At 38.0% G+C, this 19,978-nt stretch overlaps 1 protein-coding gene across 2 annotated transcripts in view; it reads left to right on the forward strand.

Moving 5' to 3' along the window:
• SLC25A13 (solute carrier family 25 member 13) overlaps nucleotides 1–19,978 on the forward strand; it is a 99,869-nt gene that overhangs the window by 11,040 nt on the left and 68,851 nt on the right. For both annotated transcript variants that reach the window (XM_056486185.1, XM_056486187.1), the window contains exons 2-3: nucleotides 12,879–12,932; nucleotides 17,483–17,625. In XM_056486185.1, the coding sequence (XP_056342160.1) occupies nucleotides 12,879–12,932; nucleotides 17,483–17,625 (197 nt within the window). The remainder of the gene's footprint in view (nucleotides 1–12,878; nucleotides 12,933–17,482; nucleotides 17,626–19,978) is intronic.

Here is a 19,978-nt window from a genome sequence, read left to right on the forward strand (position 1 = left end):
ACCTCATCACAACTTCCTTGTGAGGGGAAGAGGAGTGGTGGACACTGATCTCTTTACTCTTGTGACCAGTGACAGGACCCAAGGGAAGGCCTGAAGTTGTGTCAGGGGTGGTTTAGGTCAAATATTAGGGAAAAGTTCTTCACCCAGAGGGTCGTTGGGCTCTGGAACAGACTGCCCAGGGAAGCACCAAGCCTGACAAGAGTTCAGGAAGTGTTTGGAAATGCCCTCAGGCACTTGGTGTGACTTGGGGATGGTCCTGGGCAGGGACAGGGATTGGACTTGATGATCCTTGTGGGTCCCTTCCAATTCAGCGTATTCTGTAATTCTGTGATTCAGGTGTTTTTGTGTAATTAGTATTCTGAATTACCAAGAACCATGGCTGTTGAGCTAAACAGCTGCTGAGCAAATCTGAAAGATATAATTCCTGAGGAGCTGGGGAACTGCACAGGGATAGAAGTGTGGGGAATCAGTCTGAGTATTTCCTATATAGTTGGACAAAATACTTAAAGTCCAACTTATAGTTGGACTTTGACTGAAAACGTTAAGAAAAGAATGAGAACAGAGATTTGATGTATTTGAATTTCACTTGTTTCCCCAATGGAATTTATTCTTTCTCTGTTTGTGACACTGTGATCTTGTTGGTACTTCCTTTGTAATTGAAATTGATTTACTGGAATTCAGATTGTTATGTAAAATGCCATTGACCAGAGATTTTTCCATGCTCCGTTGTATTTACCTTTTTGCATTTTTCATTTTCTGTTAGGTGAATACTACTTGATCTTTATTCACTGAGGATTTAAAAATGTTTTTTCCTGGAGCCGAGCTTCATTTCTGTCTGAGAAGATATGTTTAAACTTAATAGGAAATGGAAGGTTCAAGGAAGGTTCTGTGGCAGGTTTAGAGCTGGCTTTGCAAGATAAGGAGAAAAAATTAATTAGCACTTGCTGTGCTTTGTTTTTCATTCTGACATTGTGTACAGGGAAAAATGCCTGTAGATTCCAGAATATGGAAGGGCACACATTTTTCTACCTTCCTCCTGATGATATTTGACCACTGCTCAAAAATGCATTTAGTCAACAGGGGAGGATGCTTTCGCAAGGATGATCTTAAACCAAATGCCAATCATCCAGCTAGTAGGAGGAAGATATTCTAATTGTCTTTATATTTTAGTTGCTGTTCCTTATCCCAGCTTCCCTGAACTCTCTCAGCCAGCAGAGTCATGATTTTTGGGGGGTTTTGAGTTTTTGCCTCAGCCAATGGATATTTAATTCTGGGAAGTTATCAAAAGTGCCCACTTCATCAAAGTAAAGCAGTAAATTAGAGTAGTTTTAAAGGAATAAATTAGAGCAAATTATTCAGTGTTGGAGTAGCTTGAGCGGCATCTGACTACATCTTTCGTCAAAGGTTGATGGGTGTTAATCAAAATGCAGGTAACATATCCAAAACATGAAAGGCCATCAGCAGGATCATGACACAAAGATTCTGTGTCTGTGCATGCAACTCTGGTTTAAAGGTCTGTATTCAAATGTGTAGACACATGGTTTTCTATCCTGAGAAATTAAACCTCCTGTCTTAATGCCTTGTAGTAGTGTATGTTTATGGTGTAGCTTTGCTGCTTTTTTTTTTTTTTTTTCTTCTCAGTTCTTTTATGTCAGATGCCCTCTACATCTACTCAACTCTGGGGTCTGGTGGGAGAAAGACTGGGATGTTGCCTTGTATTAGTAGCAGTGTAGGAGTCTCCCTACTTAAAAGACTTAATTGAAAGATACTTTCTGCCATAGCAGTCATGCATTATCATCTGTCCTTTGTTATGTGACTTCCCTGACATATCTGTCCATTGCATGACCTGATATGTTGGCCTTATTTTAGGATGGAAGAGGTCTGAAAATTAGTATTACTGAATACAAACAGCAGACTTCATTACTGTTGTCATTTTTCTGTGCCTTGGAAATACAACCTATTTCCAGTCTTCCTTGGATCCTTGTCTACTAAAACCTCTTGGTCACGTATTTTATTATTATTGTAGTTCTTTATCATGTTTGACAATTACTATTTGATGAAACATCACTGATTTAACAGATCTTTGACAGAAGAAACCTTTAAGTGAGGCACTGAGTATGAAAAGCCATTAGAAAAACATGGTATGTAAAAATACCGCGTCTGCCTGATTCCTTCTCTCAGCCCATTGTGCAGTCTGAATCTGACTAGAGAAATCTTCACGTGTTTAGGAGAAGAAATTTTTGAATAATTTCACATTTCCATTAAAATAGTTTTTGTCACTGACATCAAGTCAGCCTTCCTCCTTCCTGTCACTTCACCTAAGACTGCTTGCCATTGTGTGTCATTCTAACTGGAAACTACTTTCTAAAGATCATGAATTAGTCCCATGTTGCTGCTGTTCAAAAGGAAGAAAAACATGGCAACAACAAACTTTATACAATTGCTTTTAATGTGTTCACAGATCTAGATCAGTCACTTGGTCTGAATTTTTTCTGTCAAGACTAACTGGTGTGAAGCAGCAGTCTTTTCTGCATTGTGAAGATTATACTGCAGAAGTTTTGAGCCTCTTTTGTCTCCATAAAGAAAATAGTGATGTAAAACTCTTAATGAATGTAAAACTCATGTAATTTGCTTTTGGTTTTCCATTACAGGTAACCTATAGATTCAGTATCTCAGGTATGAGAATAGCCCAAACCAGAATACTTAATTCTCAACTGTGCAAGCATTCAAATCCTGTAAAATTGAAATAACACTTTGTAGTTCCTTATTCTGTGTGCCTTTGAGAAGTTAAAGATAATAAATCAACTTTTTCCCTTTTCCTATGGATGTGTGGGGAGAGAAAGAAATAAAGAGAGCACTGAACTCTTGAAAATGATGAAATACCTTAGCAAAATATGCACAGAAACACTGTCAAATACACTTATTTTTCACCAGTGTTTTTAGGTTTAAACCTAAAAACCTTCCAGGTTTAGGTTTTTTAAGTTTTATACAGAATGTGTGCCTACAATCTTCTGTAGCTTTGAAAACCTGGGGCTTTGTGTTGTGTATGACCCACAATTTGATCAAAAAGAGGTGTGTATAATGAAAACCAGTGTGCAGTATTCTGACTTCTCTGTTCACTGCAGACTCTCTGGGGTTGTGCAGGTTCTGAAAGCTGTGGTCACTGATTGGTCATCCAGCTTTTTTTTTGAGGTAAAGCATTAATTTTTTATGTTTCAAAGTGCTGGATCAACAGGTCAGATAGAGTTTTTTGGATTCTGCTACAGTTTTGACTGTTGGGGCTAAGAAGTAGAATACTATGGGATGGCCGACATGTTGTTCTGAATTAATTTGGTGATGTCAGGGTGTTGACATCAACCCGAGTGTCCAAGCAATGAAATGGATGAGCTCCTGGTTACTGACACATTAAAAGAAAAGTGCTAGGTTTTCTCTAGTGTCTTAAACACTGCTCTATGTTTGTTAATATGACATTTTAATAGGCAATCTGCAGTGCCCTCAAAGCAATGGAAATTACTTTCTTAGGAAAAAAATGGTTTGATGCTGTTTTCTCCTCTGCTAAAAATGCTTTCCTGAAATTAATTTTAAGGATTTTACCTTTAAATTCCTGTCTTTAAATCAAAATGTTCAGTTTGACATCATCATCATTATTTCCACTGCAACCAAGTGATCTCAAAAGACATTCGGAGGGCAATGCAGCAGAAGTAAATTTAATGTTTTAATGAAACAGTTATTGCTTTATGCAAATATCTATGATAAAATAGACTCACAGATGAGAAGCCAAAATCATTCAAGCTAAAATCAGAATAGTTTGTAATTAGAATGCTGAAAATGTTTCTGCAGTTTCTTAAGGAGATGAGAAGATTTTAATTATTGTTGTCAGGTATCTTGCAACTTAGGTTAATTATGGAGAGTTTTTGTGAACTCTTTAACAATTTTGACTGAGGTGTGGCAAGTCAATGGCAGATATACCCCTAGGATTACAGTGACAGTATTGCATAAACAATACAGTTCTTCACTGGATTATTTTATATTCCCTGAAACTGTAAATTATTTCCAAGTACCTTCTTTGATAGTTTCACCTTTCAGTTCTGATCTTTAGCAAGAATGAAGGTCAGGCAACCACAGTGTCCTGTGGCAACTGTGTAATCTGCTAATATTTAAACATCAAGCAGTTGTTTATTGTTAATATTGAAGGTAAGAATTGTGAAATAAAATGTTAAACTGCCTTTACTTTGTACTCCCTGTGTCCAGGGAGATTATGTAATAATTTTAAACTAAAGCCCAATGGTGCTAGTTGAACAAACAGTGATGCCCTTGTTTACAGGCAAAAGACAGCGTGTTTGCAAACACGTATTTTGGCATATGTATTTTGAGATGACAGGTGAAAATCCTTTAAGGGAGAGGGATACTTTGTTAATGTGAATGCCCAGTTTTTTGGTTGTCAGAGGCTTATGAACATGTTTATGTGGGAAAGGTTGATAGTTACTGTGACTCAGCTTTCACAGACCATGGCCATGCTTCCCATGACCCAATATGTCACTGTGTTGAGTGCTGCAGGGATAGAAAAAAGAAAAATAAATAACATACTTTTTTTGTTTCAAGTAGCAAAATGTTATCATTTGCCCAAATATGTGCTGTGCTCTTGTTATTTTTGTTAGCTATGAAGAAGAGTTCCTGACCACAGGATTTCAGCTTTTCTTTTAGTCTCACATTTACAGCCTTTTAAAAATTTTACTTGGTGTATGTGATGTTGCTTCTTTTGTGCAGGTGTCATTTGTTGCTTTTAAGGTTGTAGATTGGGTCCATACACACATAAGGGTTCATGCCCATTCCCACACCCTTCTCAGTTCACTGTGCTGCTGAGATGTAGCATTCTGAATAGAGCTGAATAGATGGAATTGATTATAAATAGGATCTTGAAAAGTGAACTTCTGTCTTCAAAGAAGAAAACACCACACTGAAACAAAACACATTTACCTGTCAGTTATTCCTACATAATTCCTGTCATGCAATTATTAGTCAAGACATGTAATATATAGGAACTTTTCTCCAGTGCATTTCCTTTATTTGCTCATTCACAAGCATGAAGTCACAAATTACAGATTACTCTAGTAACACCTTAAGATGCTGCCTATAAACTTTCCAGAAGTTTGTGGGGACTGATTGCACACAACCAAATTACTCAATTTTTTTGTTATTATAGAATTAGTAGTTACTTAAGAGCAGCTCATTCTGGTATGCCCCTATATAATGCACTGCTCCAGGTCTAATTTCTTTAAAAGGCAGCAGGTTTTTGTTTATTGCTGCAAACAATCTTGCTTACTCACTGAGACCTCGTGTTGACATCTGGGAGAGAAGATTATGCAGAAACCTTTTTTAATGTTGTTCAGGGTGTCTATTCTTGCCATTGTTGGCTGTGTAATTCATGAAGGTGTCAGGTATTGCATGGAATGCCTCTTCTTAGGTCTCTGTGTGTACTGTATGATGTCAGGTGCAGTTGAAGACTGAAGAAATTCCCAACATCATACCATTGTTTTGAATCTTTGGATTGTGACTTTTCTTGGTGGAAGCACCTCTTTAGGCTGTTATAGCTGCTTTGTGCTATGGCAGGGGAAAGTGAGTGTTTGGGTGGTGATTAGTGTCTGAAGCTTGAAGCCAGGTGAAACCAGGAGTGATTGTCTGTGTTAAAGCTGTGAACTGTTGGAAACCTTGAGCACCATGAGCATGGGTACCTTGGAGAGGCTTGTTACTAACCTGTATGTTGCATTCAGAGATGGATCTCTGAGCTCACTGTTGTTCTGCACAGCTGTGAGATGATGCTTCCTGGAGGTGCCACCTCCTGAGGGCCATGGTGTTAAACAGCCTTTGGTCTTGTCACCTACCCATTGCTTTATCCTGGCTGAAATACATACTTTATGTTAATGACATTAAGTCCCAGGTAAGATTCATGCTGCCCTAATAATCTGCCAGTTCTCCCTTATAATTTTTGAATGATAACAGTATCATTCAGAATCTTCACTGTCTGCCTTTTTCAGAGACTGCTTTCAATCCTGCTATTGTTACACCAGTTTTTCTATCCTTTGCTTCTTTGGGTGAAATGAATGTTTTTCTGTGGAAGTAAGCCTCTGGAAGACAAATGGCTGAAACTGGGGTGACTGCTTTTGGAAGATGAACATGAGGCAGTTGATGTCTTGAGCTTATGATCAATGCACTGGTTGTACAGTAGCATTGTTGTTGTAATAAAACATGCCTTGGGAGAATCAAAAGGGAATGTCCCTAATCTGGGCTGAGGTAGCCACCAAATATGTTTTATCTGGTTCATAATTCTTAGATATTTCTCTGTTTCTGAAAGGTGTAGGGAAGCAAAGCAGAGAGCAAAGTAGCAGCATTAACATCTATAATCTCTTCCATCTAGGTTGAGCAGAAGTGGGTATTTTTGAAAAAATACCCATGACTGGATGAAAATGTCACTTGACTATTCTCAGCAGGTCCTTTGAAAATAAACTTTTTTTTTTGTTGAAGGACCCCTTATATATCTTACGTAGAATTATTACATTCTTCAAGTGAGTGGTGGGCTTTGTTTTGTAGAGATACACAGGAACATGTTAATGTTGCATAATGGCTTGCTTGTGCATCTTTGGATCACTGCCCTGAAGATCATCTGAGTAAAAATGTGTTATAGAAGAGCTATGAGACAATAGGGAATATTTGAGGGAGAAATCACAGTCACAGTACGGTAGTACTTTATGATGGATAGGTAGAGCCATTGGAGAACAGGGCTTTCTTTGATAGTAACATGAAAAGTGAAAGAAATTTGTATTTTTATCAAAGTTTTGGTTTCCAGGTTCAGTTTTTTACTGTGGTGTAGTGCATCGATTTTTGTTGCAGGAATGACAGCAGTTGTATCCTTGTCGTAGTCTGGAGGCTGACTACAAATAGTACAGTTTATTCCTAACTCCATTTTCTGATAAGTGCTTAAAGTTTGGAGTGGTTTTTGTTAGCCACATTATGGTGCTTTATCCTTTAGTTAAATTATTTTGCTGAGCAGTGGCAATGCCTAGCTATTTTACCTTTGTAGTGGGGTAGTACTATTGTCCTTCTATTTTCCAGGTCTTTAAATACAAAAATTGTAGAAGTACACAGTCCAAATGTATTTTTACATAGCATCAATTAGCTAATCTTGGAAATTCTTGTAGCAGTTTTTCTTAAGATATTGGTTGCCACCTTGGTTTCTGTACGTACTTGGAAGTATTGCACAAACTGAACAAGGATTTTCCTTTATGTATATAATTAATAACTGCGTGTTGGTCCCAAATCAGTTTGTGTGCAGAAATACTATGGCTCAATGGGAATCTTCTTGTGTGAGAACCATCTTATGAGCAAGCCATCTGCATTTGTTCTGTGACTTTGAAAGTAGGATCAAAGCTAGAAGGTAACTGCACAATAAAGTAGGTTTGTTAGCTTTGATGCACTTGGGGGAAGTGAGGCTTCCACCTCCCATAGTACAGAAGACTGAGAATTACCCAGAGATTTATAATTATGATGGAGTGAAGATGGATGTGACTAGTTTTGCCTGAGGTATGCTGTCTTTGTTAGCTAACATTCATTTGTTTTCCCACTGTGTGGGACAAACTCAGCACAACTGTCTGGTTTCAACAGTGTTTATTCTGTATCTCTTCATGCTGAACCATCTGAAAAGATCCTATAGAAGACTGTTGATTATTGTTAATAGCATTCATTTATCTTAGCTTGGCTAGGTGTTATTAGACAAAGGAGTGCAGTAGCTGCTGCTTAGTGTAGGGTTAGACTTTTGCAAAGAGTAGTTGAAATGTTTGACTGTGAGGATCAGAACTGTTTCTAGAAAAAAAAGGTTTTTGTCTCAAGGCTGAATGTGCTCAGTCTGATCAGACTGGCTGTACCTACCTGCTTGGTAGTTATCAACTTCTCTTGCAGTTCTTCTTACCCTAAGCCTTTGGACAGCTATGCCAAATGCCATCTGAACTGCATTTTCCTAGGAGAAATACTCGGCTTACTGTTAAGGAGGTCTGTTCAGAAGGTTTTTGATCTGCATTCAGTGCCAGCTCTCCTTACAGTTGCCTGATTCTCTGCTTGGTGAACTAGTCCACATCTTGCTTGAAATCTTCTTTGTCATGTCAAGCTCTGTGTAGTTCACTTTCCATTTGTAGATAGTTAGGTTCTTTTACTGCAGAAGCAATGGCAGTTCTTTAGCTGAGATGAGAATATGCATGTTGGACTAACAGAAAATGCTTATTGGGTCTGCTGAAACAGGAGACAGTTCTTGCACAGATGCTGGTGCAGAACACTTGCAGTTTATGATATGGGTATGATGATGGAAAGCGACAGAGGAGAGTTGCTAGGTTAGAAGAATGATTATATGTGTTTATGGTAGTACTAGTCTAAATATGGAAGAAAGGTGATGCTCATCTACATGGACAGGTTAGTTGTATTAAAATAAAAACTGGAGTGTTGTTTAGCATAATACTTTAACAGTATTAATGGGTTTCTGGTCTGAATTCAAATTTGGCCAGTAACTGTGCTTTAGCCGGTTTCTGATATTCCAGTCACTCATTTAAACAAGAATGTAAGGTCAAACCCCAGTTTGATCTCCTTTGGAGTTGCACATTTGAAGTGTATCTGTATACTTTTAGCCAGAAGGAAACATTACGATGATCTAATCTGACCTCTTACATAAACTGGGCCACATGTGTTTGAGTCTTACAGGTGGACTCAATAACTTGTGATGAAACTAAAGAATATCCCTACAAAGCATAAGGTTTCGATTTTAATTTGAGGTCTTTTAGTGGTATGAAATACATTGCATTCTTTAGCTGTGTGAACGGATGAACTTCTGAAAAATAATCTTAATTTCAACACAAGTTACAAGAGCTTGTGATCACTTGTTGAGCCTTTCATCAAACATCTTTTCTCCTACATCTCTGTAGATGACTGAGCTCACTCCTGTCAGCCCTGCCACAGCTCTGGCTCTCTGCTTGGAGAAGGACTGCTGTCCAGCATCTTACCTGCTCAGTGTCACAAGGTTTTTGAAGATACTGAGGTGTAGGGGGTCAACCTTACCTCTGTCATCTTTTTCCTTCTTATCTTAGTTGTATTCAGATTAAACTGAAAGAAAGAAAGAAAGAGTATGAGCTGTTTATCTCTTTATCTGTGGTTAGGGCTTGCTGTTGTTGCAATAAACTTTCTGGAGTATTGTAGCAATTCCCAAGCATTCCTGGATCATAATCACCTTTCTACTCTATTCAGACTGTGGCTACTAAAGTGATCTTTGCATTAAAGATGAGAAGATCAGATACTATATTTTTGCCATTAGGTTAATGTTATATGGACATTAATTATGATTTTCCTTTTTCTTTCTTGCCCACCCATGTTGTTGTTCTTTAGTATCCTTTTTCTTTCTTGCTCACCTGTGTTGCTGTTCTTTACTGGATGGAGCACACTGACTATGTTATTAGTCTTTTTGTGTCTTTTGATACCATGCAGTCTTTCACAACCTGTTTCTTCTTCTTTGTGTGTGACAAATATATTTAGTAGAATTGGTTGGAAATGTAATATAATCTTCTTTGACTCTCAGTGGATTCTGTTTTCTTGTGTTGTACAGTTATATTTTTATGGAAAGACTGCATTTAATTTTGAGTAGGAAGTGACACTGAAAATGCATGTCTGTGTAAATTGAGGGTAAGTCAATGAGGAGAAAGATCTGCTGGAGAAAATGGGCTGAAGTTAAGGTCAAGGTACAAGGGAGTCTAAAGATATGAGTTCCAGCATGCAAATCAGTCTGTTACTGTCTCTCACAGAGTTTTCCCTTTCTCTGTGTGCCCTTTGTTGAATGTTATAGGTAATGGGAGGGACTCAGTGGTTTTAAGTGCAATTCTTATATTGCCTGTTCTGTCTCTTTCTACATATATATTATAACACTCATGTACATGCAGTATGTTGCTAAAGACTTTCAGATATCTACCTTAGGAATGAAAATCCCTGATATTTTATATACATTATCCCAGTCTTTCCTGTAGAGTGTTCTAACTTGATTATAGTCCTGCACTTCAGTTGATGTACTCTGTTGTCTCCTGGGTTTTTTAATAGTAAATGTTTTTTGTTGGAGGGCTTTCTCCACTGAACCTTACTTAGTAGAAGTAGCTGTTTTATTTTAAGTGTGTCTGTTACATAATATTTATTTGTAAAGAGCAGCGACAACATTATTTCCCATCTAGAGAGGTGTTAGACCTGCCAGCTCATCGCTGGTTTTATCTTTTTGGAGAAAAGATGGGAGTAAAATGGAGAAGTCTTTCCAGTAACAAAACACATCACCTAAACCCAGTTATGTGGGAGTCAGTGAATATCACCTGAGATGACTGGAGGAGAAGCAGCTTTCGTCTGTGGGTCACTTTTCATCAAGCATGCTACCTGTCACTTGCAGTCTTGTTGGCATCAGGTTACTTAGCCCTTCAACTGTTGACATAGCAATTTACAGAATGGTATGGAAAGTGATATTTTGACCTTTTCTAGAGTGGGAATCTTCTAGTAACACCTGTCATCAGGATCTGTTTTTATGGTTGTGTGTGCAGCTTCAGCCTTGCCCATATCTGGGTATGGATGAAAAGCTGAATTAAATTCTTATTTTAGCCTCTGCTATGGCTGCATTAGCATCAGTCTTCCTAAAGTTCTCATGTAATGTAATAGAGGCTCTTTTCTTCAATTGGGATCAGATGCACCTTTCAGAATGCACATTGGTAGGTGTCACAAGGATGCACCAATCAACATGCTGTTAACCAAGCCTTTCCTCCTGTTTGCTGAGGAATGGAAGAAGGTGGAAGTAGACTGTGGGAATGTAGAAAAGCTGTGGTATGCAGTGCTGCTTGGGCTTCCAGTCTGCAGTTCTTCTGTGCATTCATTGACCTAACCAACTTCAACTTGTCTTTCAGTATGTGGTTTTAAGAAATTGACAGTAAAAAAACACCACTCAAATTCCCCCATAAGCAAAAGGGGGCTGAAAAATGGCAGCTGGCCTGTGAGCACATCTCCCAAGTTTCTCAAAGTGGTTAATATCAGTGAAACTAAAGGAAAATGAGTATAAGTGCATGTATCTTCATTTTTTGTCCTCCTTTGGTTTCTTTAGGCTTAGCTTTCTGTGATGGTATAAAATTTACACTTTAAAACAGGTGAAGTATGATACTGATTTAGATTTGCTGGCTAAAGGTGTTTGAAGTGTCTTTCCTTTGCCTGTATAGTGGTATGGCTCTGGATTGAAGTGGCATAGAAATGCTATTTTTTTTTCTTTCCATGGAGTTCCCAGTTGCTCTAGACCATCAGATTTTTACAAACAGGGTTAAATTAAATCTCTGCTCAGAGTGATTATATTAAGGACAGCTTGCATTTTAGGAAAAAAACATTTTTACATTCTTTGCTTCATAACTACATTTCGATTTTTTGTGGCTGCTTTCACATAGATTTCTGTGCAGGCACAAAACTGGGACTCCAGCTGTGGACTTTGTCATTTGAGTCCTAGCATAGTGTTTTTTTCCCTTTTAAAAAAACTGCTAGAATTTGATAAGACACCTTAATCATACACTGTTCTTAAAATATTCTGGGTTTTGGTTTGGTTTTTGTGGGGATTTTTTGTTGTCTTTTTTAGGTTTCAAATGACCCATTTAGAGTGAGGACAAACTTACTGAAGACTCATCATTAAGTGTATATGTGAGGATGTAATGCTGTTGTACAGACTTACACAGACTCCTTCAATTTTCTGAAGTAGGCCAGTTTACTTCTAGAAATGCATTTATCTTTACAGTCTACCATTGCTATAAGGAGTTAGGAAAGTAAAGTAGTGTTTTATTGGTAGCATTTCTGATGTTTCATTCTTAAATGAAGGTAATATTGTATGTCTTGTTCTTTGGCTGTTTATTCCCCAGTGCAATTTTTTTTGGAAATCCAGGTTTGTTTGCAAAGTATTTGCTTTTTTAATTTGGAATAGATTGATGTTCTGAATTGACTTGTCAGGTGAGGTTTATTTTGTTAGCAAGCAAAATTTTATCAAAGTGTCCTGAAGTAGGATAGGGAAATTATAGTAGGCACAGACTGAGGAGACCCATCCACCTACTGCCAAAAGCAGCAAAAGGATTGTATGGTATATCAGCCAGGTATATGATATATATGGTTGATATATATATATGGTATATCAACTTACTCCATTGTGGGTTGAATATTTTTGAGTCAGTGTTTTGAAAAAAAGTCTAATTACTTTGGGCTTGTGTTGATAAATGTAGCTTAGATTTTAGTTTGAACTTGTTAATTTGATCTGCAGAAAAATCTAGATACTCTGCTTTCTGAATTAATCTCATTAAAAATATCTACACTGTGAGTTTAAAATGGTGTAAGTAATAAACTAAATAGTTACATTGAAATTCAGTTTTTTAGGGAGCTGCTTTCTTGAATAAGTTTGTGAGTCTGAGTATTTCGTTTTTACCATTTATCATTTACGGACTGCATCTGGTACTCTGAAATCTTTAGGTGAAAGGTGCTGGAAGTGTAAAAATCTATGGTAAAAATGGTATTATGCTGAATCCCAGCAGAGACATGCTATATGGATTTGATTCTTGGATGTTTATGACTTGTTAATGTATGATTGTTTAAGAGTTGCATAAGGAAAGCAGAACAAAAATGTTGAATAACCTTATGTAAGTGTGAAATGCATAAAATGAGCATGGCCAACTAAAGCAATTTATCTAAGGTGCACATTTATTTTCCTCACTCATTCTGTTGTTTATGTTCTTGTTTTTAAATGACACTTTGACACCTTTTGTGTAAGTTATGCATATTAATGTAATTGTATTTACTTGTAGGTGGCTCTAACCAAAAGAGCTGATCCAGCTGAGTTGAAAACAATATTTTTGAAGGTATGTGTAAAGTAAATATTTTACTCTCTCTGCTTAAATTTTTCATATCTTTTGCTCCATTATTACAGCATACAACTCTTGATAGTTTTTTTTCCAACCACTAATCATTCACCGTATTATTACCATGTTAGACTTAAATACCATTATCAGAATTGAACAATGCTCACCAAAAAGTCAGATATATTCCTGAGTGATTATTGTACTGACTCAGAAGAAGTATTGCTATCTTAGAAAAAACCCACATTGTTCAGAGAATGTGGTAGGAGTTTCACTATTGTTCCTACATGTGGTAAAATGTTCATGTAGACATCTTACTGTTAGATGATTTGGTAAATTTTCTTCCATCCTTGCCATCCTTCCTTCCTTAGGTTATCTCTGCTTTTGTTATTTGTAGACGTGTTGGGAAGACCATCTTGTGAAGTGCTGGTCATATTTATTATTTAACTGAAATTCCTTCTCTTTTGACCTGCTGTGGAAAGCATCCAAGCAAAGAAATTACTCACATACTTGCTTATATACTTGAGAGAAGTGTGCTTTAGTGTTTTGCTGAAAACTGGAAGGTGATTCTCCATCCCTACTCTGTTCTGGTGAGACCCCTCCTGCAGTGCTGCATCCAGATCCCAACATGAGAAGGATTTGAACCTGTTGGAGGTAGTCTAGAGGAGGGTCACAAAGATGATCAGGGTACTGGAGCACTTTTGCTTGAAGACAGACTGAGAATTGGTATTGTTCAGCCTGGAGAAGAGATGGCTCCAGGGAGATTTTGCTGCAGCCTTTCAATACCTCAAGGGAGCCTACAAGTAGTCTAGAGAGGGACATTTTACAGGTATAGGGACATTTTCCAAGAACATGTAGTGATAGAACAAGGAGGAATGACTTTAAACTGAAAGAGAGTAGGTTTAGGTTAAGGAAGTAAGGAAGACACTCTTACTGTCAGGTTGGTATATGCCCAGAATAGCTTGCCCAGAGAAGTTGTGAATGCCCCATCCCTGGAAGTGTTCAAGGCCAGATTGGATGGGGCTTTGAGTAACCTGGTCTAATGGAACATGTATGTGCCTATGGCAGGGAGGTTAGAACTAGACCCAAGCTACTCTGTGATTTTGTGAAAGTGGCTTTCTTTGACCCATTTCCTAAATTTAAATCACTATTTCTAGCCTTCCTCAGATTTATTAGTCCAGTATCTGGGTAAGTTTGTTATTCTGGTGTTAAAAAAACAAGTAGAAAAATTTGTGATTCTGAAGAGTAAGTATGAGGTAAATGCCACAGTGCTATTAGAGAGTTGTTATATCTGAATTATTTCTGTGGAGGTGTTGAGGGCCTCATATCTTTCCAGTTTCTTCCCTCCATCTTTACTCTCCAGCATCATGCCCCACTCTCCAAGTAGTTCTTGGTATTTTTTCCATTGTCCCTTGTGAGCTATTATTAACAATATGTGTAGGTGTCACAATGTATATTGCCTGTATTTATAGTTTTATTATATGTCAGTATTTATAGCTCTGAAATCAGATTTTCAGTTGAGAAAGTCAGGATTTAACTTCTTAAGTCCTGGAACTTTTATCTGTCAGGAGAGCAAAAGGACTCTTGCAAAAGAAGGGGTTTTGTGGTTTACTTGATGAGCAGGAGCACAGCAGCAGAAAAGGCAGACCAGGGAGTAGACCACTGACCTGAGAAGATAGTAGCATTGAGGAGGGAAATAAGCACACTGGAGAGAAGGCTGATTACATCTGAACTATGAGGTGATCCTCAGCTGGAGAGTGGGGAGGTTGGTTAGTTGGTTTGCTGAGAATAGTGTAAAAATTGTTTCTTACCTGCCTGTGGGTATTCATCTCTCTTGCATTTCTGAAGATTGTAGCTCCCTCAGCCTTCTGATTTGGTGGGTTGAATGGGTTGTAGTTTAGCACAATGAATGCCACCTCTGACTTCTTTTTCTTCCTCTTTTGCTTTCCCTTCCACTAAAAAGAAGGGATCCCAGTAAATGAAATACAAGCTAAATGTTTTGTTCAGTGTAATGCTGAATTGTCATGTGGCTTACTCCCAAGAAGAAAAAATGATGAGTAAGTGTGTTATGTTGTTTCATGGTCTACAGATGAGTGATACTCAGAGTGTTAATTAAGCTTCTCCAGACTATTTTAAGTGGTAAAGCCAATACAGTTGCTTCTGCAGATTGTGGAATGTTCACTTACAAAATAATTTGACAGCCATTCTTTCCTACTTCAATTAAGAATTAAAGAATATGATTGCCATTTAGTAATGGTACCCACGATGTAGAAATAAATGTGAAATTATCCGTTTAAATGCAGTGGATTGCAGTCAACTTTTAGCATATTTAGTATGTCAAATTCCCAATAGAATGTTTGCAAATCTTACTTAAAATGGGGTTAAACTTGTTATTACTTTACTATCTAAAATGTATGTAAATAAGTTACCAAAAAGCCATTAAGTACTATTGTATAATATCAAATTCTCTGTGGGTATAATTGTCAAAGTGGGGGGAGATAAAATTGTAAAGAACCAATTTTTAAATGTTGCTCCTCCAAAACGAATAGAATTAATGTTTTTTTCTTTTTGTTATGATAATTTCCAAGAGTACTTCTTCTAAGTCTTGTAACATAACCCCTAAGAGATTAGATTTTAGTCAAAGTGATCAAACTGACATTTTTCAAGGTCATTTTCTATATGTAGTATAGAGTACGTGATTGGATTTCAAATACTCTTGAGCAAATCACAATGACAAGAAACAGGGGGACACTGAAACCTTGTGCTGTTTTCTGTTATTGAGTGCCCTAGCAGGGGGTGAGCCTGGATGAAAAAAAAGAAATATAGAAGCATAGGCTGTCTGACTTATTTGATTTGTTTCTCAATAGCAGCTGTGTTAAAAGTTTCTGAGGCTGGGATTTGGAAGGATTCTGTCTTTCTGCAAATGATTACATTGAAATCAATTGATCTGTTAGTTCTTATAAAAGTATACAATTCGAAATTCCTTGCAGTGTAGCAAGTAGAAAGCATGTGTTACAGTGTCTATTGAAACAGAATCCTTTAGCACTAACCAATATATAGATGCCAAAGCGAGTTATGCTTTGTTGGGCTTGCTTCTTTGAAGCCTTGTTTCTTGAAGATACTGCTGTACCTGAAAATGGTATTTATATAGCACTAGAAGAAAATAATCTACTTACTGTAACACTTTGGCATCCCTCTGAGAGTTATATGCCTACAGCAGGTATAACAGTATGCTGCAGGCACCAGTATGAAATGAAAACTGGCAGTTTTTGTCCCTTAGCAGAGCCATGGCAATGTGAAAGAAAATATGTGTTTGAATTACAGTACAAAATAGACATAGGCATCTAATTTATTTATTACTTTAGTGTGGATAATGCTCTATGGGGAGCTGCAGTGATAGTTTATCATCCTACCTTGCCTTAAAAAAAATTAAAAAGAGAAATTAGCAGTTTCTTTCCTGTTCTCAGTGCACATTTGTTATCCCAAGATAGACCTGTTTCCCTTGAAACTAACATACGGTTCTGCAAATCTTCCATGGGATTTCTCTTCTTTGTAATGATTGTCCTTATCCTTTTACTTTTGCTGGAATACATTCTTTAGGGTTGATTTCAAATTTGACCTTCTTGAGAAAATGAGGACTTTAAAATTTGGGGAATGGCCTAGCAATGAGGGTAGAGGTGGTAACAAATGAAATTTTATTTCTTTGTTTAGATGTTATCTTCAAAAATGTTAATATTACTTTTATTTACAACATATTACTGGAGGCTTCCCCTGTGGGTAACTATGCTTGGGTCTGTCAGTAGCTGTTTTCTGGAGAAGTATGCTAGTAACTGTGTAAAGCAGGGATAATGTCTGGCAGGTGTCAGAACTCTTTCCTTATTTCTGCAGTGTGCTGAACTGTCAAAGCTCGTGTTTTGCTGCTGCATTTTGCTGCAAATGCTGTTCTTCTGCCTCCTTTCAGTGCTTCAGCCGAGGAGAAGTGTCTATAGGTTCTCTTTTCCTAAAGGACCAGCCATGGCTGGAGGTGATGCAGTAGAGTTCTTCAGAACAGCACCCTCAGCTGGACGTTCCTGCAGGATCATTTGCTCCACTGGCATTTTGTGGGTGTCACCAACCCTGTCTTCTCACCCCAAAGTAGAACAGCTAAACAAAGGAGTTGTTTCACATAAATAAGATGTGCTGCAGTACCCTACTGCTGTCAAAGTTTCAGTGGGCCTGAAATGCCACATATGTGCTTGCACATGTACTTGGGCTTCGTTTTCTACTTCAGAAACGTATTCATTATGGACCATTCTAGATTACTATGGAGAAATTGTTGACATGATAATCCAAACATTCTGTGTCAGCCCTTGGTTGTCTGGGAAGCTGAGGCTGCAGCTGCTTGAGTATTCCCTTCTTACTCTTTCCAGTTTGGGTCTAGGCTGTAGGTTCGCTGGAGCAGAGCTGTCATCTGCTGTAACAGAGACCTGCTCATGGTTGGAAGCTATGGGTGGTGGTAATAAATGCCTGGAGAAGGATGTCTTGGGGCACTAAATATTGTATTCATTTAACAGTATGCAAGTGTGGAGAAGAATGGAGAATTCTTCATGTCTCCTAATGACTTTGTCACACGGTACCTGAAGATAATTGGAGATGATTTGCCTAATGCAAACACTGTACAGCTCCTTGCAGGTGTGGTGGATCAGACAAAAGATGGGTAAGCGTTTTTTTGTGGTTTTGGTTTTGGTTTGGGGGGTGGGTGGAATTTGTAATTGATTGGTTTATTTTTTCCTTTTTCTGTTGTTCCTTTAAAAAAATATAAAACAATTTTTTCTAACTGTCTGATCCTTGGAGAGTGTGGGGGGTTGTTTTGTTTTGTTTTGTTTTGTTTTCTCCTGCAGATCCATAAAGGAATACAGTATCTTTTAAGTGAAAAGAGTAGAAACATTGTTTTCAACTGCAGCTACCGTTTAGTGGTGCGAACAATTTTGTGTCTACTATGTATTTTTAATTCATGGAACCTTTCATGTTTGTTGGCTGGCTCCCCTAACTCCTGCTTTTCTTTCCTTCCCTGAGTCTTTCTGTCTCTGTTTACTTTATGTATCTGTCACAAACACATTCAAATAGAAATCCAAAATAAGTTTAGATAGTGTAGGAAGAGATCCTAGAAAAGAGTGCCCCTGCTTTGTTTTGGCATGACGCTGTTAAAGGTTTTTGCTGCTGTGTTTTTCCTTCAAGAGGGAGGAGGAGCACCTAAGGTATTTAGGGAGCCGCTCTGCAGTCTTGGAAGACAGCAGTGAAGTTGGTTGCACATGGTTTGTATTTGAAAGGCCAACTTTGCCAATAGGCAAGATTAGCTACCCTTCCATCTTCCTTCCCCCTGCTTTAATGAAATCCTAGCATTTGCTTTTGGTACTTGCCCAGGCAAGCTATCTCTTCACGCATGTGAATTGTTGAATGCTCCCTTTAAAGTATCTTTAGAGAAACTTGAGAATAATTAGCTATGGACTTGAAGTGTGTAGTTGTGGCATTTTTAGAAACCAGAAAACTTCAGGCATGACTCATATCAGTGGTTGCAGAGAGTAAAATGTGAGATAAACAAAGCATGACTAGAGAATGCAGTCTTCCTAGGGAACAGTTGCAGGCATAACTGAGAAGTTTTGCAGAACTTTCCGTGCTCTCCTTTCTGCTCAGCCAGTCTCATGTATTTGGCAGCTGGACACCTTAAACCTTGCAGATGAGTTAATGTGATGATTGCTGCCCCAGTAAAAGTATTCTGTAAAAGTTTATTTGGTAACATTGATGGCATCAAGAAAGCCATGGCTTCAGATAGTGTTTGTCTGAAAATGTTAAACATTTCTCAGATTTCTTCTTTTGGTTTGATGCCTGCAAAAACAGCATTTTCCAAATTACATGGCTTCAAATCCGTTTTGTAATAAGAAGATTGAGAACATAATCCATACCTTGTGATTTGGATCTCCCTCACAAACAGAAGCTGGTGTCAGGAAGAACAAAATATAAAACTGTAGCCTATGTGAACTTGTTGACAAGTTGGGATTTCATAACTTGGCGTGATCTTGTAAGAGTTTTGCGGTGTAGTATTGAGGCTTCTAATTGCTGCTTTCTGCTGTGGGTAAGGACTGTTTCTGTAATGCACACTGTGCAGTGACATTTGGTAACGTGGCTTTGGAGAGTCTCCTCTGGTATTCATCCTGTCTTCCTGTTTGGCTAATATGTGACAGAATGGAGAGAGTTTGGAAAGTGATTATCACCCATCTCTCTGACATGGCTCTGTGGCATTTTTTGCCATGTGGCTCAGTACTGTACCTTGTTCTCCTGGTGTTTCAAGTAATTTGCAGAGTAATCTTATCTGAGGCAAGGGTCAGCTGGTTCCTGTCATGAAATCTCCTCAAGGCAGCAACAGGCCTACTGGTCTTCTCCTATTGAATACTGCCAACTTGGCAGTCCAGAGCTCCCAGTTTTACAGTGAAGCACAAATCAGCTTTTGTTGGTGTTCATTTTTAATAGGCTTGTCAGTGTTTAGAGACTTACACATGGTTAAGGTCATGTGAGTCTGTTCAGTAATTTAGCATTATTTCTATTATAAAATAGAAGATATCTTGAAAGAGCAATGACCAGTTTTTTACAGTGTTAGTGACTTAAAATAGTGGAGTTCTGAAAATACTGCTAGGCTATTTCCAGAAGAATTTATCTACTCACTGTCTTGGATCCCTCTTTTGCCCTGAAGAAGCAACTGTAGTTCATGACTGTTGAGCATGACCACTTGTCACTGAAAGGGTCTGAGCCTCCACCAGGGTTGTTCCTAGCACTCTTTAGAATACTTCTAATTCTTCCTGATTTTGGTGGCAGGTTAGATGTACGTACCAAGCGTAATCAGTGTGAGATACTTAACTGGGAAAGTACACAGGTGAAAGGCAAACAGAACAAGAACCTCTGACTCATGAGCAGGGCATATAGATAGGAAAAGAGATTCTTACCCAAGGGCTGAAGAAGTTCTGAGTGTGACATGAAAAGAACTGTAGCTCTTACATTCAATCTCAGTGGTTGCT

This window comes from Oenanthe melanoleuca, chromosome 2 (assembly GCF_029582105.1).
Source record: "Oenanthe melanoleuca isolate GR-GAL-2019-014 chromosome 2, OMel1.0, whole genome shotgun sequence".
In the NCBI taxonomy this organism is placed as follows: domain Eukaryota; kingdom Metazoa; phylum Chordata; class Aves; order Passeriformes; family Muscicapidae; genus Oenanthe; species Oenanthe melanoleuca.